Source organism: Scedosporium apiospermum (assembly GCF_000732125.1).
Source record: "Scedosporium apiospermum strain IHEM 14462 chromosome Unknown SEQ_SAPIO_0022, whole genome shotgun sequence".
Taxonomy (NCBI): Eukaryota; Fungi; Ascomycota; class Sordariomycetes; order Microascales; family Microascaceae; genus Scedosporium; species Scedosporium apiospermum.
This window is the reverse complement of record NW_015971723.1, coordinates 166,491-188,940: the sequence shown is the minus strand read 5'-3', so window position 1 is coordinate 188,940 and position 22,450 is coordinate 166,491. Positions and strand designations below refer to the sequence as shown.

General features: G+C 51.2%; 7 protein-coding genes across 7 annotated transcripts; 5 read left to right on the top strand and 2 right to left on the bottom strand.

Annotated features, from left to right (window-relative positions):
• Positions 1 to 2,021: 2,021 nt before the first annotated feature.
• On the top strand, positions 2,022 to 3,061 carry SAPIO_CDS0364 (uncharacterized protein; the record flags this gene model as incomplete). The annotated part of the gene is made up of 4 exons (XM_016783167.1): positions 2,022 to 2,287; positions 2,346 to 2,445; positions 2,533 to 2,671; positions 2,778 to 3,061. The coding sequence occupies 4 exons, from the start codon at positions 2,022 to 2,024 to the stop codon at positions 3,059 to 3,061; spliced, it is 789 nt and encodes a 262-aa protein (XP_016646367.1).
• A 551-nt stretch (positions 3,062 to 3,612) lies between these two features.
• SAPIO_CDS0363 (Xyloglucan-specific exo-beta-1,4-glucanase) lies at positions 3,613 to 6,511 on the bottom strand (the record flags this gene model as incomplete). The annotated part of the gene is made up of 3 exons (XM_016783166.1): positions 3,613 to 4,657; positions 5,264 to 6,054; positions 6,143 to 6,511. 3 exons carry the CDS (start codon positions 6,509 to 6,511, stop codon positions 3,613 to 3,615), a joined length of 2,205 nt encoding a protein of 734 aa, XP_016646366.1.
• A 1,549-nt stretch (positions 6,512 to 8,060) lies between these two features.
• Positions 8,061 to 10,121, bottom strand: SAPIO_CDS0362 (uncharacterized protein; the record flags this gene model as incomplete). Its single annotated transcript, XM_016783165.1, has 2 exons — positions 8,061 to 9,500; positions 9,564 to 10,121. 2 exons carry the CDS (start codon positions 10,119 to 10,121, stop codon positions 8,061 to 8,063), a joined length of 1,998 nt encoding a protein of 665 aa, XP_016646365.1.
• Positions 10,122 to 11,568: 1,447 nt separating this feature from the next.
• SAPIO_CDS0361 (uncharacterized protein) lies at positions 11,569 to 12,473 on the top strand (the record flags this gene model as incomplete). The annotated part of the gene is made up of 5 exons (XM_016783164.1): positions 11,569 to 11,646; positions 11,717 to 11,915; positions 11,971 to 12,059; positions 12,125 to 12,297; positions 12,359 to 12,473. The coding sequence occupies 5 exons, from the start codon at positions 11,569 to 11,571 to the stop codon at positions 12,471 to 12,473; spliced, it is 654 nt and encodes a 217-aa protein (XP_016646364.1).
• A 1,780-nt stretch (positions 12,474 to 14,253) lies between these two features.
• SAPIO_CDS0360 (Prostacyclin synthase) lies at positions 14,254 to 15,946 on the top strand (the record flags this gene model as incomplete). Its single annotated transcript, XM_016783163.1, has 3 exons — positions 14,254 to 14,465; positions 14,558 to 14,983; positions 15,040 to 15,946. 3 exons carry the CDS (start codon positions 14,254 to 14,256, stop codon positions 15,944 to 15,946), a joined length of 1,545 nt encoding a protein of 514 aa, XP_016646363.1.
• A 2,134-nt stretch (positions 15,947 to 18,080) lies between these two features.
• Positions 18,081 to 18,704, top strand: SAPIO_CDS0359 (uncharacterized protein; the record flags this gene model as incomplete). Its single annotated transcript, XM_016783162.1, has 2 exons — positions 18,081 to 18,482; positions 18,678 to 18,704. The coding sequence occupies 2 exons, from the start codon at positions 18,081 to 18,083 to the stop codon at positions 18,702 to 18,704; spliced, it is 429 nt and encodes a 142-aa protein (XP_016646362.1).
• An 805-nt stretch (positions 18,705 to 19,509) lies between these two features.
• SAPIO_CDS0358 (uncharacterized protein) lies at positions 19,510 to 20,396 on the top strand (the record flags this gene model as incomplete). The annotated part of the gene is made up of 3 exons (XM_016783161.1): positions 19,510 to 19,561; positions 19,626 to 19,985; positions 20,107 to 20,396. The coding sequence occupies 3 exons, from the start codon at positions 19,510 to 19,512 to the stop codon at positions 20,394 to 20,396; spliced, it is 702 nt and encodes a 233-aa protein (XP_016646361.1).
• Between the last annotated feature and the right edge of the window lie 2,054 nt (positions 20,397 to 22,450).

Below are 22,450 nucleotides of genomic sequence, written 5' to 3'. Positions count from 1 at the left end.
CCGGCTGGAATTATGACAGTTCCTGGTTCATTGGGGTGGATGATCGTTTTGTAACATGGGGTGTTCCGAACTGCCATGAACTTTGTATATAACCACAATCCTTAGAGAGACTTCTTCCCTTAAACCACCTAATATTTCCACCAGGACTAGTAATCTCGCCACGATTGTGATTGCTTCTGTATTTGACGTCGTTATTGAGACCCTTTCATTGTTGGCTTCGTGGTACATCTCCACGCACCTTTGATCTATGGCCTCCACTACGTCACCTGTCTCCAGGAGTCCCCCGGTTTGTTCTCGTATCTGCCGCTCGCTGTGGCAAGCTTCAAGCTTCAAGACTCAAAAGGAACCGAGGTCGAGGCTCGGTGACCGTGCTGGTGGAAAGGGAATTTCTCACACTGTTTCCCGGATGTCGCCGCAAAAGAGCCATTGGCTTAGACTTCTCTCATAGACTTTTGCTTTGTAAAATTTGCCTTCAATAATCTGCTGAATTAAGGTTCCGCTTATCGGGGCCGATGCGCTTCTGCCGGCTTCTCACAGGTGATCTCGCCCCGGGAAAGACACTCTTGGCCCAGCGAGACGATGTGAAGTCTCCTGCGAGCTTCGGACAAGGGGTTCTTACCTCGTAGCCGCCCGAGCTATTTGGAGGGCCACCGGTCACGTACTCGAGAAGATCTAGATGCTCTAGGTTATTGCTATGCGACGCCGATCATTGGTTTCTCCCCTAGGTTTCCCCTTCCGCACTTGACTACTTAATTGCTCTTCCTATTAGCAGCCTAGCTTGCCTTGCTAGATTGTTGTGGAGGATGGTAGAAACTAGCATGAAACATGTGAAGAGACAGAGGAGCCCTGCTCCATGGATTCGCATTGTTCGTAAGTTTGTCATATAAGAGGAAATTAGGCGACTCAGGGATATCTATTTGGGCTCACAGATTTGTAAAAGCCGACCTCATACTTGTCGCGTTTAGTCAAGCGTGAAAATGTAGTATCTAATAATATTCTTGATCCCACCCAATACACGGGAAGCGGATATCTACACTAAAGAGCGGGAGTGCCACGAGGAAATTTGGAGACTAGCCACGACATTTCGGACCGTCGATAATAGATATGAAAAATCCGCCATGCCAAGAAAGAAGGAAAATAGAACGACAAAAGAGAAAGAAGAAAAACAGGAAGAACGAAAGAGAAAAGCAGAAGAAAAGCATCGATGCCAAAATATCATGTTATCCTGTCAGCCCTAGTCTGCCCCAAATCTCGGCTAGACAGAAAAGACGGGGGGGTTCGTCCATACGTTGGAGCCATCGATGTCATCGATAGCGACGGATCCGAAGCTGAATACTTCTCCTTGAGCATCCCACTGATTGCCAAGTCTGTTTTTATTGGATGCCCCTGGAAGTATGGCAAACGTGCTGATGATGGAGCTAGTCAACAAACTTTGCTAGGCCCTCATCATTGCCCGTCCATCTGGCATTGTGAAACGGCTATCTATTGATACATGCTCCCGGACACGGGGAGGAAGTGTGGAGGAGTGCTACGTAGGTGCGGGAACCTGGCTTTTGCTGAGCCCCAGAGGCATACCTTGTAGACCCTACATGGGTCTAGCGGTCTATGCTTGGAAGGATTCGTTCCAATCGGGTCTAGTCGAGACAAGCTGAGGGTAAAAAGATAGAGATCTGCATGGGGATTTTTACGAAGCATGTATCCTGGTCGAGCACAGGTACGAGCAGCTTGGCCAAAATAATGATGAACAATCAAGTTCCTGCATCCCCAAGCCAAAGTCACAAGACCATTGAGCTTGGACAGTATGTCTAGATTACTTTCGCCGCGATCTCCGATCTAGTTAGCTTGGCACTCCATCCGACCAGGAATCCAACAAGTATTTAGGAAATCCCATTCCAACAAACTTCGATTTTATCGTCATTCGGCCTCTGTTCACTTCCTAGGTTGCCTCATTTCCTTGACTGGCCGACACTAATGTGCGCCAAACCCTCCACGAGGCCGTATCCCAGGCCAATGTCCCAGCTATGAACTCATTCTCGACCGAAGCTTGGACGTTCCTCGCTCTCGGGATTGTGACCATCCTCATCCGAACGTACGCACGATGGAGGCTGGTTAGATGGAAAGGCCTCTGGATCGACGACTACCTGATGTTACTCGTCATCATCCCCTACGCGATCGAGACTACACTCGCCCATATCGTCGCGACCTCGGCACATGGCTTGGCGAATAGTGGGATGACGGACGAGGAGAGAGCAGGTTTGTCTCCCGATAGCGATGAGTATCGTTGGAGGTCAGCAATTTAATCTTACCGCTCAGGTTCCTCGGATTATGCTAACGCGCTAGATTAGGGTGCTGGGATCCAAAATCCAGGTCGCAGGTTGGAGCATGTATGTGACCGTGCTCTGGATGATCAAGGCCGCCTGGTGTGCATTCTACCTTCGTCTGACTGTGAGTAATACACCCGGTCGGAGAGCCTGCCACGAGAAAGCGACAACACAACGGGCACGAACGAGCATACTAATTTGAGTTCTCCAGGGTGGATTGTTTGGGTATCACACGCGGTTGATGATTGGTTTCGTCGCCATCGTCGTCACCTACCTCGCGGTGCTGTTGTCGATCCTGTTCGGCTGCACTAAAATGTCGAAGAATTGGCAAATATACCCAGACCCAGGAAGTAAGCCTTTGTTGATTCAAGGGTGTTCCCCCTCGAGTCGTGATACGCCACCCGAGGCTCATCATCCGAACTTATCTAACCGAATCTCTCTTAACTGCACGTTTAGACCTTTGCCAGCCCGCGTTATCCAAGCTCGACATCTTCATGACGATCACCTTGAATATATCCACCGATGCGTACCTCGTCTTGACGCCTATTCCCATACTCTGGTGTGCCAAGCTGCCAGTCATCAAGAAGATCGGACTTATCGTACTCTTCTCTGGTGCAATTTTCGTCATGATCGCAGGTGTTCTCCGATGCATCCTGATTCTAATGGTAGGCCGGTACCGGAACCCCGATTCTACCCCAGCAATTCACGCTAAACTACGTATTAACGACCGCCCCGTCTAGAACCCCATTACCGGTCCGACGAGGGCCTCATCATGGGCCGTCCGAGAATCGTTTGTCGCCGTTTTCACTTCAAACCTGCCCATGATTTGGACTCTGGTCTACCGCCGGTTGAGGAGGATCTTAAATAGTGATAAGAAGAAAAGAAAAACATCAGGACCCGAGTTCGAAAGCATGATGCTTTCTGATTTTTGTCACAGCTCGGACTGGCGGCCACATCGACATCAGGTTAGTGTCACCACTCAAGTGGGGAGTAGGGGAATCAATGAAGATTTAGATGGCTGTTTCAACGACGGGACCTCGCAAGACGGGATAATCGATAGGGAGGGAGTTTCTGGTCGCATAAGAAAAGATGTCGAGGTTGTTATATCAAGTGACTGGACGGATCCTAGGCGACACGAAGATGGATCCGGCCCGTCTGGAGAACTCACAACTCCCGAACGATCATACTACAGGGAGACACGTCCATCCACGCATGAAAGCTAGTGGGGAGGTAAAAGAGGTAAAATCATAGACTAGATATAGATATATTGTTCTCTAACCACATTCCAGTTCTATTCAAAGGACTCTGCAACTGCCTTTGCAATGCTTATCGCATCCTTCCTCAAATTGTTGACAATTGTTTCGGCATCGGCAACAGTGTCAACCAACCCGACACCCGCACCAGCGTACGTGGGCTGCCGCCCTTCAATACCCCAGCCCTCATCCCCGGCTTTGGTAGACTCATCAAAGGCCTTCTTCAGCTCCTCGTATGGAACCTTGGCCTGGAAATCATCCCAGGTACGGTTCGTAACTCCACGGGGACTGTACTGCTCTGGCCAGTTGGTTCCGCGGAGCTGATTATATATCGTCGTGCGGACCGTCGACTTGGCGCCATCCTTTGCGTCAAGGACCGCCCGTTGATATCCCTTTTTAACGCGAGCCTCGGTGGCCGCGATGAACCGGGTGCCCAGGGCGACACCCGCCGCTCCAAGGCTCAGCGCCGCTGCGACTCCCCGACCGTCGGCAATGCCTCCGGTAGCGATAAGAGGAATACCCGAGCCGCGAATAGCATTCGCCACTTCCGGGAACAGCGTGACGATGCTAAGTCCATCACTAGTTCTTCCGTGCCCGCCAGCCTCAGTACCCTGTATTACCAGCACATCAGGGGGCGAACTGCTGTTTGCGGCGGCAGTTGCCTCACCCAAGGTACCAACTTGGATCCATATCTGGGTCTGCGGAGAGACGTTGCGCAATTCCGATATCCACTCGTCCAATTCCCCCTGGCCAGTTCGTGGTGCGAATAGCCAGACAGCGACAGGTCGATACTTTTCAACCGTCGACAGCGCCACCTGCTTATCGTCGCGCCAAACGATGAAGCCAATTCCAACGGGCAGCAGACCGCCGGAAGCGAATTTGGAGAGGGCGTCACTAGATGTATCTTGCGCTTCTAGTAATTTCTTCACGTCTTCGAAGTCATCGATTATGCCTTGGTGTGTTCCGTTGGGATTTATGAAGCCGAGGCCCCCGGCCCGAGAGACGGCGACGGCAAGATGCGGGCCGGATACCGGGCGCATCGGCGCCAAGACGATGAGGGGTTTGGAGGTCCATGGATAGGCCCTTAGAAGTTTATTCGTGGCGGCCAGTTGCTTGGATGGCATTTTTTTTTTTTTTTTGCCTTACGAATAGCCAGATGGGTTCAAGTTCGACACTTTGTGAGTATTGGCCCGGTGCGGTGGATGGGCTTGGATTTAATCGACAGGGGGATGACGTTGAATTTTAAGATGAGCGGCGAAAGAGGGGGACAGGAAGTCCTCGGAGATACTCGACTCTGTCATGTCATATTCTTACGTCTGCTTATGATGAGGAACCACTTAACCTACTGCAGGTGCAGCATTAGCCAATTACTCGAGTTCCCGAGGCAAAACAAGCTCGGAGAGTCTGGACCGTCACGTCATGGACGAGTTGAGTCACAACACAATGCGAAGTTGGTTCACAAAAGGGCGCAAATCTGCAACATAATATCGAGGAGGAAAATAATGCCCTAATTTATATATCGAAGGTAATCCATCAGTCATTTTGGGGGGAGACACCACCATCATGCTGCCATCGCATCTCGCCCATTTTTGTTTCCTGTCCCAGAAAGATATATACAAGCAAGAAATATGTACATACAGGGTACGGTCCAACATCGAACTCACGGTCAGCACAGCTTCTTAGACATACTGCTTGAGCAGAGAGTTGTAGTACGTGTAGCCGGTTCCGCTCGGGGGCTCAAAGCTGTAGATGTAGTTGCCCCACCAGGGACCCGCAGCCCACCAGAGAGCGCCCAGCCAAACATCGCTGTTGTCCTGGAGGTGGTTGAGCATGCCGGTGACGGCCTCCTTGCAGTTGGCGTTGGCGCCGCCAGCAAACTCACCGAGGAAGCCCACCTTGCCATTGTCCTTGAGCCACTTGGTCGCGGCGGTGACACGCTCGACACCGATGGTGTTGGAAACACACGCCGTGGAAGTACCGGAGCCATCAGAGTCGAGGTACTGGTGCATCTCGTAGACAATCTTGTTCTGGGGGTCCTGCAGACTGACAAGGTTGGTGTTGATCTGGGTCCAGGTCCAGGCACCGCTCCACGAGTTACCCTCGACGAAAATGTACTGGGTGGCTCCGGTCTCGCGGATGCCGTTGATGGCAGCCTGGTTGAGGTCGAAAACGAGAGATGACTCCATGGTGTTGTACTCGTTGTTGGTGTCGAAGATGACCTTGTCGTTGTTCTTGAAGTGGGTGGCGAGCTTAACCCAGAAGGCTTTGAAGGCGTTGGTATCAGTGATGACGTTGCCGTTGTATCGCCCAAAGTTGTGGGGGTCGAGGACGGCCCAGGCGCCGTTTTGGGTGATGTGGTTGACCGTGGCAGTGAGGTTGGTCAGGTAGCCTTGGTCGAAGTTACTCGTCAAGCTGCCGACAGCCATACGCTCCATGGCAAAGGCAACACGGAAGGTGTTGTAGCCCTGGGAAATAAGGGTCTGCAGTACAGGTTAATCCAATATGAACATATCGCAAATGGCTCCCTTGTTGGAGCAGTAGCCTTCTTGTCAGGATGCACCAACGTACCGAGACAGCATTGTTGTCGGGAAAGTAGAACTCCTTGCCCCAAGTCCCAGGGTAGGTACCCTGGCCAAACTCGGCAACGGAAAGGTTCACGCCGACCCACTTCATTTTCTTAGACCCATTTCCAGGGTTAGACGTGCTCGTGGGAGGGCGGGTGCTGGTAGTCAGGGTCGTGCTTGGCGCCTTGGTAGTCGTCGTCGGGACTTGAGACGCGGGAAGACACTGGCTGTACCAGTCATTCTGGTAAACGCAAGTATAGCCCGAGATGCAGCTCGTAGGGCCAGACCAGTTGATACCGCCGCATTGGCCCCATGCTCCGCTCTGGGCATACGCGCCCCACGCGGCGAGACTAGCTAGGAGAATCGATTTCATCTCGAGATAATAGCGCTGGCTCTCTGCAAGGGACAAGTCTAGATGGCTGAAGATGCCTTGTCCAATGAAAACGGAAGGATCTCGTTTGCAGATGATGCGGATGAGCAATGAACAGTTGTCGGTGGACCGGGACTATGAGAGCTCTATATACATACCTCCAAGCCCAGGAGTTCACCGGCCACTACGACCGTGATGGGAGACTTGACCCATGCGGAGCTAGTGGCTTCTCGCCGTTGGACCCGAGCTTGATTTGCCACCTCTTGGAGAGCATTCGGTCAAGTAATCTCCGCGATTCAAGGATTATCGTGCTCCTTTTGATAAAATTCCAGGTCCTATAGAGGTACGAGTGGCTCAATTCCCTCCAATCATTCTAACCACGGATACAGAGGCGACCAGGATAACTTGGGAAACTGGGTAGGTTCGGCGTGCACTTGCCAGGGCAGGGAACTTGGATCATAGGGCAACATCAGCGACGTCGTTCGACAGGGATCAGGGTGAAGGAGCCTCTGCCCACTTCGCAAAGAACGATTAATTATCGTCAACTCCGGATAATGTGCCTATTGAACAGTGCTCCGATCCTCTGAGCGCTGCGCTGCGCTGTCCAACTGCCTCGCTCCATCAATCGGTATGGGAAGTCCGGTTTTCCTCTGGTTCTCTCAATATTAGTATTCTCAACAAAGGTACTGACGAATTTTTTTTCGCTCGTTGAAATCCTCAGCCAAAAAACTCGCAGGGTTATGGTCCCTTTGATCGTCACTCCGGGCTTCGCTCGACTTGATCAGCATTTTCATAGGTGGAGAAATTCGGAGAGCCACCTCTTTGAGGTTGCATCTAGACCTGGATTTTGGAAATCCCGGCACTTGGAAATCACTCCCGCGGTTTTGCGTAATAATTCCTCATGCAACCTCGCGCATCTGAAGTGAGACGAAGTAGTGGCGTGTTTCTCTACCCTGCAGTGCTTCTGGAAAAAGACGAAATTGACTTGAACTTCTATCTGCGCCCGCTCTTCTCTCTCGCCGCGTTGGCCAGCTAATAAAGCTCTTAAAGCTCTTAAAGTCAATCGAGTAGACCCTTCGGCCCAAATTCTCGGGATTTAAATCCACCTGCGCGCGTGCAGTCTAGTACCGAGTTCTACGGGTTCATTGTGCAAACTCGAAGAGTCTTCCTCCGAGCAACGCCAAGGTTGGATATGAGTAAAATTGCCAAATCGCAATATATATCACTTATTCAAAAGTGAACCTATAATAAGATAAACATATAATTTCCTCTGTACGGTTATAATATTATATATAAACATCTTATTCTGTAGGCCAGTGTATACATGTAATCTCTGCCTCTTTTTCGAACCGGGCTTGAATGCGTTCCTTATCTGAAGCACTCCGCGCAACAAGATTATATTTATCAGATGTCTGTAGCCCAGTTCTATCTCAGTCCTGGAGTATCTCGGTCAGGTACCGCGTACGTCTCAGGCCTGCGCCCTGTCAAGAAATGGGATATACTGTGCTATGATCAGATCCTCAATAGGAAGGATACCGACTTAGGATTTATACTATCCCACTTTCCGTGTATTGCCGCTTGGTGCTTCCTCCAGTAAACCCAAAATCTCGTCAATAATGCCAAAAGCCCTCGCATTACACACCGAAAACGCCCCCTCCCCTCTCCATAACTCCCTGCACGACCTCAACGCCTCAACCACCATCCCTCTGGGCGCCGACTCTCCCCCGATCGCCACGTCGAGCGCCGAATCATCCCGCACCAGTTGACAGCAGAGAGTCATAGCGGCTGTGAAAAAGTCGAACCGGAAGAGCCCCGCGAACCAGGCCGCCGCCGTGCGGTCGACTTCGTGGAGGGTACGCTGGTGGGAGAGGATGGCCAGAGCGCTTTCGAGGGAGGATATGTGGCAAGCTGGATAGAGGATCGAGGAGTTGGTGAGGAGGGCGAAGCGGGAGGTTAAGGCGAGAAGCGTTTGGCGGAGGAATATGTCGACGGTGCAGGACTCGAGGTCGTGATGTGGAGATGCACCAGTTGTTTCGACGGGATGGAAATGAGACGTATGGAAATTGGCGATTGGTCGTTGGAGGTAATTTCGGAGCCGGGACTCGACTTCCATGACCTGTTGGTATGAGACCGACTCGTCTGCGAAGGTGGCAAGTTCTAGAGCTCTGAGTAAAATAGAGCCTGTGCTCCCCAAAATTATCCGGTCAATGGCACTGGTTCCAATCCCCATAACCTCCCCATCGTCCGAAATTGAAGTCTCCATGTTCTTTCCATGAGAGAGAGTTGATATATCTCCGGGTGGCAGGAGAAGGGGCATTCCACACATAAGCGACTGTCTCATATCAAGGTACAGAACTGTGGCCCATAATCTTTTCCCATCCGCATCGGCGCTCAAGTGGAGACCCCTACCAATAGAGAGTCTAACAATCGTGCCCATTAGCGGCCAACAAGTATCAGACTCATGGCACGACATGCCGTATATCTGCTTGACAATGACCGTAAGACACAGTGTCCGGATAGTGGCGAGGGTAGGCCGGAGCATGAACGGTGTCTTCCGAAGGCATATCTGAGCGTCGTTTACGAGTCGAGAGGGTAAAGTGTTATATAGCCCCCCTGTGTTATCATCCCCATTACCCTCTTCGGTGATGGAGTTGCGACACAGGCACCCTAAGGAGAGGACCAGCAGGAATTGGGCAAGCCAGTCGTCGCCGGGAGTCTTTTCCTCTGACCAGAACTCTTTGAGCTCCGCCTCGAAAAGGGTTCGGTTGAGGAAATGAAACCCTTCCTCCACAGTTTCCATATAAAGTGAGACTAGCTCCCGCTGCATCGACTCTGGGGGTAGCCCACGGAGAATGGATTCGGTGGATTTGCTATTGCCTGGGCCATTGCAAAAAGGATAGTTGATGGAGAGAGATATACACGGGCGAGATTCCCCAGGGTGGAAGTCGTGCAGGAATGGTCGTCTTCCGCCGGTCACCAGATACTCTTGAATCTGTTAAGAATTGTTAGATCCACAGCGCTCTCTCATCTTAGGCTAGACGACCTATCAACTCACCTCACGGTGGAGCGTACCCCAGTGCGCCCGGGTTCGGAACCGCTGATTCCACTGCTTGTCCTCGTAAGTCACGGCAATATCCTTTGTACTATCGGCCAGGGTCGAACTGGAACTAGCTCCATTCCCATGGAGGTAGATACATTCCGAGCCCTTCTTGAGTCTTGCACAGCGACTGCACGGAACGTTTCTGTCACAGCGTACTTTATGTTTTCGGCAGCGCACGCATGATATGATGGGGCGATTTCGACTGAGCGGGGCGTCCAGGTGGTCGAGAGGCCGCTCCCCCACCGCAGGGGCGGTGTTCTCCTCTCCGTGCTCCTGGTTGGGGGCTTTCTGATTGCCAATGTCACGCATAGAGCTCGAATCATCGTGTCCATCCCTGCCATCATGCTGGATGTCTTGGGGCTCATCGGGTGGAGAGTACAAACACTGTACCCCCACGCGGCTACAGCGCTCGCATTGAGGTTTGGTCCTGTCGCAGCGAACTTTACCCTTGCGGCATCGCAAGCACGCGGAGATCGGCCGAGCGCGTGCGTGATGTTTTTCCGCGTTCGTCATGGCTGAGTCGAAAGGCTCTGGGGACTTCAGGGATAAAGAGGGGATGGAAAGAGTCGGCCGATGATGCCAAGTCTTATATCCGATCATTCGAGCAATAAATTCTGCCGTACGTTATGTTTTGGTGATTTTTAAAAAGCGGGGGGGGAATCTCGGCCGAAAACGATCGGATGCTATCTCCGATCCTGCAGGTTTATTGCCCGCCCACACCTCCGGCGCTGCCGACACCGGCCGGGAATTTTTTCAGGGGTACGGGATACCGTTGCAGGGTAAGCATTTCGTGTCAGTCATTCGTTCCGCCGATTACACGAGTAGGGCCTCTAAGCGAATATATATATGACTTGATTTCCTGGACGTCTTGATGTTCTCGATGGGAGCCCGTATCCGCACACCTTATCCGCCTAACCCCGTTTTCTTGCCCTAGATATCTACCACAAGTATTATTCGCTATGGAGATAAACAAAGACGGGAGTTTGGATACGAGCGTGGCGCTAGCTCAAGAGAAGGACCAAAGCAACCCTCCTAGCCTTCGCTCAATTGTTAAAACGCGGTACGAGGAAATCCTACAAGAGCGAGAGTCGAACCCGGACAGGGTGACCTACGATGGGCGAGGCCTGGAACAACTCGACCCGGGTAAGCCAATTTACGAACCAAGTTAGTGGCGTTCTCCTCTGCTAATTGGACGGCGCAGACCTAGTTGTCCTCAGCCAGGCGCATAGCGAGAACCCTCGGGTAATAGAATAATATACCCCAGCTCTAGCCGTTTCCCAGCGACATATTCCCACAGTCCCATGTATATCTAACATGAATACCCGACAGGACTGGACACGAAAGAAAAAATGGATTGCCACATTTCTCGTGGGGTCATACTGCTTCTTGGCTCCCTTTACAAGTCAACCACCCCCTTGTTCATGATAAGCCAAACGCTCTCTCTCTAATAAGAGTTTCAGGCACCATCTTCGTTCCCTCTCTGCCATCGGTAATGGAAGACATAAACGAAACAGATCCTACTCTTGGCGCCCTCCAAATTGGGATATTTCTGTTTGCTTTTGGAGTTGCTCCGCTCGTGCTGGCACCCTTGAGTGAGGTCTTCGGAAGAAGAGTGGTCCTTAGCGGTGGAAACGTCGTCTTCATCGCGTTCGGCGTGGGCTCTGGCTTCTGTAACACAGTTAAGAAACCCCCTTCCTCCTCCGAGCCTCGTTTTCCCTCTTTCCCTTTGCCTGCGTGTCTAGGATGCTAACGCGTGGGACAAGACGGCCCAGTTATCTGTCTGTAGGTTCTTCGCCGGTGTGGGGAGCTCCGCATCTCTTGCTGTCTTCGGAGGCGTGCTCGCCGATTTGTGGGGTCTAAAGGAGCGAGCAACGGCTTCTTCCATCCTTGGAACGGCGCTGTAAGTGTGCTACGATTGGAAAGGGGGGAGAGGAGAAGGGTATTGATGAGATACAGCATGATGGGTCCGATCCTGGGACCCGCCTGTGGCGGATGGATGTCTGAGCGCGCCTCCTGGCGGTGGACTTGCTGGGTTCCGGTTAGTTCTGGCCTCTTCCGGATACAAATACCTTCCTCGTGAAAACTGACAAACTTTCTCATCTTTTAAGGCCATTTGTGCGGCCGTGCTAGAGATCGTCGCCTTTTTCTTTCTCCGCGAGACGTACATCCCTACCCTCCTCAAGTGGAAGCTCACCCGACTCAAGAGGAACGACAGAAATAACAAAAGGTACACTGTCCTCGATCTTGCGAAAACAAGCCCGGAAGGTCACATCCTCTCTGACTTGGCGTCTGCAACCGCCCGTCCTGGTACGCAACTCTCTAACATTCTCGTCAATGGAAAGTTCCTTCTAAACGTGGCTAGTAATGTACCTCGCTCTTGATCCTGCCTTGCTCCTTTTATCGGTATATTTCTCCTGCATCTTTGGAGTGCTCTATCTCGTCGTCGTTACAGTAAGTATCCTATCCCACCTACATCCTGGAAGAGTGGGGTTATAGTAACGCTGATCCTGTAATAGTTTTCCTTCGTCTTTGGCAAAGGGTACGGCCACTCTGCAGGGATCGTAGGAATCGACCTTCTCGCCGAGGGCGTCGGCGCCATGATCGGCATGTTCGCCACCACGAAGCTTCTCAACGCCATCTACAGCAGACAGATGAAAAAGGAGGGAAAGCCCTACAAGGCCGAGTCTCGGTACAGTTTATACACCTACTGACGCTCCCTACTGCCGAAACTGACTTGGGCTACGATCTAGTCTCGTCGCCGGGTTCCCTGGCGCTCTGCTCGTGGCAATCGGTCTCTTCATCTACGGCTTCACGGCTCTCAAGACACATTTCATCGTGGTGGGTATCACATCCGTCGCTGCGTAGCTAGGCTTTGCTAATTCTGAGAACAAAAACACGTGTAGCCACTGGTCGGAATCGCTATCTTCAGTATTGGAATGATGAACGTCTATGTTAGTCCTCGATGTTATAAAGCCTCGAAGCAAAGTGTCACGCTCGACGCTAATCTATCACTTCTCCAAGCTTGCCATCCAGCTGTACATTATCGACTGTTTCGATTTTCCAGCATCCGCTATCTCGGCCCGTAAGTTCTTCATCCCATGTCTACTTCTCTCAGCTGAACTATGGTAGTTTCAACTCTTCGTTGCTTGTTTGCTGGAGGTAAGTTAATCAAATGGTTAATGGCCCCGCCAAGTACACCTTGCAAACTAATTTCTCCGAAAGGATTCCCACTTTTTGGTGAACACCTCTTCGACGCGCTGGGGATCGACTGGGGCATTGGCCTCTTAGCCTTTCTCACTCTCGCCTTCGGGATCCCGTTCCCGCTCGTACGTTTCACCAAAATGACCTATAAAGTCTCTATCCAAAATGCTAATAAATTTGAACAGATGTATAAATTTGGACCGCAACTTCGGGAAATAGGGAAGAGACGCAGGCAGCACTCACGATAAACCACCGATTAGCGACTGTCAAAGAGTTCGGACGACCGATAACTATCGCTTTGGGAGAGGGGGGATGGGGAGAGGGGGGATATTGAGATAGATCACCGATGACAGCTTGGGAGTTTTCATCTGCTTCTAGCTTCTATTACAATTCGGACCTTGCCACACGGTATTCCGAACGTACTCCCGTATACTACGTTAGGAATGCTTAGTAGTCTGTAGTCATAGACGTCTACAGTTTCCCGCTTCCTCGATTAATTCAGTGTGTGATAATCAAAATCAGAGCTGGCAGGAGACTTGGCCATCGTTGTCAATTCTTATCTCGGCACGAATACGAAGTCTAGGCCGTTGGACAAGGACGTAGACCTTGGCGAACTTGAGAGTCACTGCCAGCAGTATAGGTATGGAATCCGAGCCGAGGGCGACCAAAACTCGGTAGATGCAGCTGCTTCATCAGACCACAGAAACTGTTATGACCCCCTGCCAAAACTGGAGAATGTCAAGAAAATTTCAGTAGTCCTCTGGTCTGCTTACACTGAACCGCAATTCCTTCTACTCAGGCAGGTGGAAGGACCCTGTTGCCCTCCAACAAGAACCTTGATGGATGTATCTCTCTATGTTCTCTCCCCTCTTTGGCAAAATCACCTGCCCCTGGCCCCCCAATTTCGTGAGTAAATCCCCACGCCCTTGTACACAAGCAGGCATTGCCCCCACAGTATTTCCAATGAAGTGTTTAATGAGCTCGGTGTTCGTTTAGCACGTTGCCTTCGAGAAAATGAACTTGAACCTGTCTCTAGAGTGTAGAGTTGAGGACAATCTGACGTGAGGTTGATACTGCGTCAGGAGAACTAGCTGAAGCCAGCATAGCGGTATAAATTATAATTATATTTCTACATTTTCTATTTTATATAAAAATTTTGATCGAGTACTTAACTAAGTATAATAGTAATTGAAATATGCAAATAAAATTAATACACAATTTTAAATCGCTGGCAGTTAGATTTTAAATAATAATATAATTTATTGACGGATTATATTAAACCCCGGCCCTATGAGGAGTTGTAGCCAGGTTCTGGAAGGATTCAAAACCACAGCCACACTTGCCACACCTTCTCGTTGCGCCATCGCAGCACCGCCCTTGCTTCTTATTTCCCCTTTTCCACGCGTCTGAGGACGGAGCCCGATGTGTTTGTCCCCGAGCAACCATGTGGAGCATCCTAAGTGACCCCGTTTCGGGTGTAGACCCCGCAACTGCAGCCGCCGCTGCAGCGGTGCCGGTCGCGGTGTATCTCGTCTGCCGCATACTTTTCCCGAACATCGACCCTCGCGAGCCTCCCGTTCTTCCGCCAACGATCCCGTTCCTCGGCCACATCCTCTCCCTCATGCGGGAACAGAATAACATGTTTCACCGCCTTTAGTCGGTTGGCCTTTTCATTTTTTTCTTCCCCCTGCCAGCCCCCCCTTCCCTTTTTCAAGTCAGTGGCCGTTCCTAACCAAAGAGCTCTCCAGCCAGGAAAGAAAGCTCCCGATCTGCACCTTGCCTATGCTCAATGGCAAAATGTACGTCATCAACGAGCCTAGGCTAGTCGCCGCCGCCATGAGAAACCAAAACCTCTCCTTCGAGCCCTTCGCCGTCGAGTTCTCCACCCCAACCCTGGGCATGGACAAGAAGCACGTGGAGATCTATTCTCAACCGGGTACGATGGACGAATTCTCCCACACGATCCAGCAATCCATGCTCGGCGAGAATCTCGCGGTCATGAATAGCGCGGCTTTGAAAGAAATTGCCAAGACATTGAATGATATCTCCAGTAGGGAGGGGCTGGCGCTTGAGAGCGGGTTCGAGTGGTTGAGGGAGCTGATGGCTCTCGCGACTTTACGGTCCATGTTTGGGAGCCAAAACCCGTTGGGAAAGGATTCATTGAATGATTTGTGGTACGTTTTCGGAATGTAGTCTTTTAAGGAACTTTAATTGTCTGACCAACCCTTAGGGAATTTGATAAGGGGCTTGGCCTCCTAGCTCTGGGATTCGCACCGAATCTCCTGGCCCCCAAGGCTCTGAAAGCGCGCGACCGCCTCCAAGAGCGCCTGGAGCCGTACTACCTGAAAGGCCTCGACCAAGGCGACGACGTATCGCCTCTTATGAAATTACGCGGCGCCAAGGAACGTCTCATCGGATTCCAAGACCACGAACTCACAAAGCCCGAGTCGTCCATGCTCTTCGTCGCGACAAGCAACACGATACCCACGCTCTTCTGGCTCTTTTCTCACGTCATGAGCGACCCGGCTCTACTATCGCAAGTCAGGGCCGAGGTTGAGACCATCACGACCGTTGAAACGGACGCGAACGGTCGCCGAATAGCCGCCACCATGAACCTCGCCGTTTATGAAAAGGAGTGTCCCATGCTCCACGCGGTCTACCGCGAAATCTTACGCCTCTACTCCGATCTCGTCGGCACCCGCCGCGTGATGAACGACACGACCATACGTGACCCCGTCACCGGACAGGAGTACCTCCTGCGCAAGGGTATCAACATCCAATGGGCCTCTAAAGTGGCACACCACGTGCCAGACGTCTGGGGCGACGACTCGCATGAGTTCAAGCCTGAGCGGTTCCTTCATGCCACGGCCGTCGACGAAAAGAAGCGGAGGGGCGCCATGATCCCCTTTGGTGGCGGCAAGCATCTTTGTCCGGGACGCAATTTCGCCAAGACGGAGAACATCGGCTTGGTGAGTGCACTCGCGCTGGGCTATGATGTCGTTGGTGTCGCCGTGCCGCCGGCGGGAAATTCGTACTTGGGGACGGCAGTGAAGAGGCCGATATTTGAGCAGAAGGATCCCGTGCGGATCACGAGACGGAAGGGGTGGGAGGATGTTACATGGACGTTCAAGTGTTAGCAGGCTTCAGGCTAAAGGACATGATTGTATTGATGTTTTGAACAATAATTTGAGATCGGCATCCATTGTCAAAATTTGTGAGTATAACAGGCCTTTTGTCTAGCTTAAGGACAAGAGGGTAGACAATAATCGAGGGTAAGTATGCGACGAACCAAGCAGCAGAGTTCTAGATATGGTAGGCCCCCCATCTGCTAGAGTCTCTGACATTTGTTTCCACCGAAGATATCCTTCATCCTCAGGACCATGACTGGAGACGCAAAGATCGGCATCTCCATCGTCCCCAATGCCTATACGGAAGGGCTGACCTGGTCGCTGTGACTGACGACACAGCGACTCCAAGTTAGCTTTGAAGGCTTAATAGGATGGTTCAACACACTGCCAAGCTCGAGGCGAAGACAACCGCTAGGTTATTAGCACGAGGAGTCTACCAACCGAGAGCAATATAAATAAGAAGCAAACAGAAATTGAGAAATAGGATCATGAGTTTGAGGAAAATAAGTACCTTGAATGCAAGGAAAAAACCGTAGATGAAACCGCAGGAAAATTCGAGGGTGGGTGAAATAATGTAGTCTGCGATGACCGGACTCATCGGCTTGAGGAGATCTATGACCAAGAGCTGAGAGACCTGGCCCTGCCAGTTTTGTATATTTCCCGGCGCTTTTTCCCTCGTCGGTATGATATGCTCATTCATAGCAACTGTGCGGAGTTGCCCAGGACTGGTACTATTAATGCTTTTCACCCGGGCCTCGTGTGTAGAATTGTCGCCATAGTCAGCGGAGGAGGAAATGTGGACGTTACCGCCTTCACCACTCTGACCGTGGCCGGTCGCTGCTCTCTTGTGATCACCCTTGAGCAGCATATTAACGTCAGTACCCACGCCGAGCAGAAGGCTTGTGTCACTCTGAGCACCTCCTTCCGTTCGAGGTACCTCAACGGTTCCGGGAATATGCTCCCTCCCCGGGCTAATCCTAGGACATTGCTTCCATCCGGTTTTGTGGGGCTTTTGCGGGTTCTTTTCGTGTTGAATCTGCCGGCATATGGGCCTGGATCATCTTCACCCACCCCATGGGTCTCTCGCAGATATTGCCTGGGACATCGACGGAAACACATTTGGGGCCTAAACGAACCTGTCTCGTCGGCTGCCCGACTTTCAAATTCTATATCGTCCTCATCTCCCCGGTTGGTACCGTTTGGTACCTTATTGCAAGCTCGGCGTGAACGTGTACAAGACATTTCGTTGAAACGCTCGGGGTTGCTTTCGTGTTTGCCTTTGATGCCTCGCGTTTTCGTTAGACTCAGCGCTGTAGAAACTCCGAATGGCAGTCTCACCCCCGGCGGGAAAACTCAGCGGGATGAACCAGATATATATCTCAGTCAGAAAGGGGGGCAGCCTTCCAGTAACAAAGATAGGAAGAGACATAATCTCCTTCTCCGCTTTCTATAACTTGTCACTCCAAGAACTTTAACTGGTATGTGGTTTTTCAGATGATGTCGCCTTCTCTTTATTCATATCTGCGGCTGGAACCGCTTTCAAGTTTCTTGGAAAGTTCATCTTCTCCCTTTGTTTCTTGCCTAGGCTGCGGCTTGTGATTAGGAGTAAGTAATGAGATATTACTTTATATATATATTTAAAGGCCCTAGTCATTTCATTTGTGGACTGCTTTATAAAACTACTCTCGTCTTCAGGGAGAAGAGCTGGTGTAGTAGCAATAGGAGAATAAGTACCGAGAGTTACAAAGAAGAGGCTCCTCGTCTAGGTATAGCTACAGTGTCTTCTAAGAAACAGTCTGGCTCTTTTATCTGCGGTTTGTACATTATAATTTAGCTACGTCTTTGTTTTATAAGTTGTAAAGATGGCACTTTTAATTGTGCTTCGATATTGTATGTTATACTTGGCTCACTACCTCAAGTCTCCATTGTAGGACTGCGAACGGAAAATACTATATATAACAACTTTTCCTCTCTCTGGAATTGACTGCGCTGGAGCTCCCCCATCTCATCGTCTAACCCGATTTCTCTTCCACTTATTGATATTAACGATCTCTGCTCTCCAACCTTGGACGAGCTATACCTCGGAAAATGAATCCAACTTCGCGTTTTCCTTCCCACCTAAGGCATTGGCGGCGAGGGCGAGATGCCCCCTCGCGATGGGCTCGACAACTACGACAACAACGGCTACAAGACGGACACACGCCGCGCCGTCGAAATTGAACATTCCTCGGACGGCTTTCGAATCCTTCGATTCACCGTCGATCCTCACCGAGATGTGAACCCAAGTCCCGTCGAGATAACCCCTGGAGGCGACGGGATCCGCCGCCCAAGCCCCGGAAACACCGACAATGGCAATTTACAGGGAGTCGATCGCATCCGGCAGCAACTTGATCTTTGCTTCCACCAGTCGTGGCAGCCTCGGGGTTGTCCCCATCCAAGCCGGCCTAGGTCCATCTGTCTCCGTTTCGATTCGCCAGATGATAGAGCCGGCCGTGTCATCTACTCCTCATCGCATCTCGACAATCCACCAGCACCACCTGACGTCGTACGTGACTGCGGTGAGATCGTGCTACGGCCCCCAGACAGAGAGCATCCTCAGAGCGGATCGGCAACGTCGAGCCCGAACTTTCAGCCTCTTTATAGAAAAGCTGTCCGCGGCGCGCGGTGGTCGCCCGTGTTAGCATCTTCGACCTCAATATGTAGAGTGATCTGTTGAAAGTCATCTAATGACTAATGGCAGTTCTTGCCGAGGAGCGGCAAGGAGTAGCTATTGGATAACTCGGTAAGTAAATAATCACCGTCATCCCTCGCGACTGACAAAGCCTGTGAGCACATGTAGTCACCATTAGGGGATTTGTATTCCCACTGACGGACGCATAGGCTCTGCTGTGTACATGTTGCTGTTTGCCCGAATAAACCAAATTTTAGCCATCTTTGCTAGTGCCTTTGATATCCGGTTTACATCAGGGTTTCCATTGGTGTTTCCGGACGTCTTCCACAGAGACTCTAGTCTTTCTTTGACGGCCCTTTGCTTTTCATGAGTCGGTTTGTTGGAGGTGCCCCAAGAAAGACCTTGCCAATCGCGTGGGCATGCCATGCCATGCTCGCTAAGGGCTTTTGCCGGCGTCGAAATTGCGGGGTTCCTTGGGAGATGTCTCGGTCTTTCTGGTAAGTGGCACTCTAGGGTCGCAGCCGGCCGTCGGGACTATGATGCTGCTGCGCGCGTATTGCTGGAAAATCTCCTGGAAGTCTGCTTGGCGTCCATCGTGATAATTTTCGCGGTATTCCAGCAATTGGATATATCCTTCCTGTCACCACGCAGTCCTCACCGTAATAACCGGGGCTGGGCATTTGCTCTCATGATATGGTTGAGGAAGCTGAAAGTACGACCGAGTTCCAATGGCCCTGGGTCTGGGACGGGGAAGCAGCTTTGAGCAATGGCAAACTGACTCTATTTAAGTCTTCTCATCGCGCACGCAACTAGAAACCTTTCGGTTTCTATTTCCTATACTAGATACTGCCACCCTGTTTGAGAATAACGTGAAATCAACGACATAATTGCCGCTACGACGATGAAGTTCCTCTCGATCCTTGCCGCCCTTGCGGCGACTGCCCAGGCTCATTGTAAGTTGTAACGAATGACGAATATCCAATATGATATTTAAACGCAGTGTGCTGACCAGCGTAGATGTTTTCGACAAGCTCATCGTCAACGGCCAGACGACGAACCAGTGGCAATACGTGCGCGCGACCGATAACCGCCAAACGACTGGCCCCGTCACCGACGTTACGAGCCCGACAATTCGATGCTATACCAGCGACACAAGCGTCGGGTCTCGAACTGGCACCGTCAACGTAGCGGCGGGCTCAACTGTCGGCTTCACTTCATCCCCGGCCATCTTCCATCCGGGGCCGCTGAGCTTTTATATGGCCAAAGCGCCGACTGGCACCTCCGCTTCGAACTTCCAGGGTGACGGGAAAGTCTGGTTCAAGATTGCCGAGACGGGCCCGACGATTACATCGTCATCTCTCCAGTGGCCAAGTGATGGTAAGGACATTGCCTATGGTCTTACCCCGCGTCTCCACATCAACTCCACAAGGAGAGGGGGTGTTAAAGGCGTGGCGATGTACGAAGTACTGGTATCTTCTAATGCATGTTTCTATAATAGGAAAGAGTACCCTGAGCGTCACCATCCCCAGGTGTATTCCGGACGGCGACTACCTCCTCAGAATCGAACACATCGCCTTGCACTCCGCCTCTGCCGTGGGCGGTGCGCAGTTCTATCTGTCCTGCGCCCAAATTCGAGTCACAGGTGGTGGGAACACGCTTCCGGGATCGTCTTCGATGACTTCGTTCCCTGGCGCGTATACTGCGACTGATCCAGGTGTTATGCTTAACATTTACTGGCCTGTGCCACAATCATATCGGGTACCAGGACCATCTCCCTGGACGTGTTAGGAGGCAGAAACCACAGGGCCGGAATTGGCCGGGATGAGGGGAGAGAGGGGCGATGCGGCGGGGAACGGGGAGTTAGGGTTAGAGCCAAGAGCTACAAGGTTTCCCATGTGTCGAGATCGGGCTAGCGGTAATTGCTGGTACAAGTAACATGCAGAACAGGTCGGAGCAAGGGGGTCTCAGTGTCGCTTAGAGTAAAGAAAGCCGCTCACCACAGACACCCTAAGAATCTCTTCTCCAGATGCCTTTTAACACTATTCTGCGATGAGACTCAGAACTAGTGAATCAGACATTCATTGCAGACCAGACGATTCAGTCTCTTTCGGCGTTAAGACCATTTTTAGCTTCTCAGTGGCTGGAAGCTTTCGGGGCTTAACCCCAGAAACAGCCTAGGGTCTTTGCGCCGCTGGGTTTCCGACTCGGCGGTCTAGCCTCATTGTCCCAGTTTGTTAATATCGACCGTAAACCGCCCAGTAATAATCTCACTTGCATGGTCGGTGTGATATCTGCATATGTAGTGTATATGGCAATGCCTGGCCAAGATAAATATAACCAGCTAGAGGATGGTACTCGACGCACCTTCTTGCCTGGCACGTGGAGGGAATGCGAAGATTGCGGCTCTTCCAAGTAGTTTGCAGCATGTCGATTGTTGATCTCGTTCCAGGCCACGCACTCACATGCGCACGGGCGATGGAGGGTGCTGTCGAGTCAAATTGGCTTTCCCGAGGTTGACCTCCGGACAAACAACGCTGTCACAACCTGTTCTATGCTCCCGCACTCTGGCGATACCATTTCGTGAACTGAGCTCATGGCCGCCAGCGATTGGGACATGAGTTATTTCCGACGAGTTCCTTTCGCGGAAATTCTAGGGTCGCAACTCACAACTCAAAAGCATCCCCGCACACTTGCCGGAAGACCCCGCAAGATCAATTCAGTAATGATCGTCGGCGTATCTTTTCTCAGGATGCCAAGAGAAGACCGCTCTCTTCAAGATCTCCGAGATCCCGTCACTCGTTGAGGGGTGTCACCTTCGAGTCGAGGTTCAAAATGCAACATACTTCGTACGTTAGAATTCAGGTGGTTGCCCGATGTGGCGCAACATCGTGAGATAAACTCTATGCACTCTGTTCCACGGGAATTGCCCTCGGCATCTTATGCATTAAGCAAGTATGTATATGGTACCCCTTATCGGGTAATACAGGATAGGGCGTTGGAAAGTCAATTCTAACCTTGAGATGGTAAGAAACGAGCTACCGATCCCAGAGCCTCGGTATCTACGTAAAACCGGGGTTTTATCCTAGGAATGACTTGATCTCAATAGAGGTACATGTTGTGACACTGTTGCAAAGACGCATCATGGCGTGCTGAAGGACGAAGGAGTTCGAACCGAATGTTGGCTCGTATCATCAATTCTCAGCTTTGAGAAGGGTATGGCAAAGCCCCTGTTCATTTCTTCTTGTCTGAAATGCTCATCTTAATTTTGCTATTTTTTAAAAGATTTATTTTCATTTTAAAACCCTTTTATTTCTTCTTTCTCCGCATTATTCCAACCGGCAATGGCACCTCGAATGAAGGGAGGTAACGAAAGTGTTGACCAATAAAAATAATAATGCCAAGAGAGAGATAGATCCAGTGGAAAAGGAAAAGACATGAACGAGAAGCAAGCAGTCTCGTCCCCAAATCTTAGTTTAGCATTGACAGAAAGGCAGTCCTCAAAGACTGATCAGCGTGCCAAGGTCATTCATTAGATAGGCAAGGGGGATTTCCCCGCAAGGGGTGAAGCGTGCATGAGCCTAGCCAAAATCGGGTCTCATGGCCATGAACAGCCCAGCTCCGGGCAACTTTATTGGACACCCACGATACAATATCACCAGATGTCAGGGAGGAGAGAGGACATCGATGCTACCCCAAGTTACCCTGTCTCTTCCCCACAACCACAACCGACACTGCTGCTCGCCCGCCACACACTTTGCTCGCCTTTTTCGGGCCAACCCCACACGACACGGCACATGGGATATCCTACATAATATAACCACCGTACTTTGTAGTATGAGCGC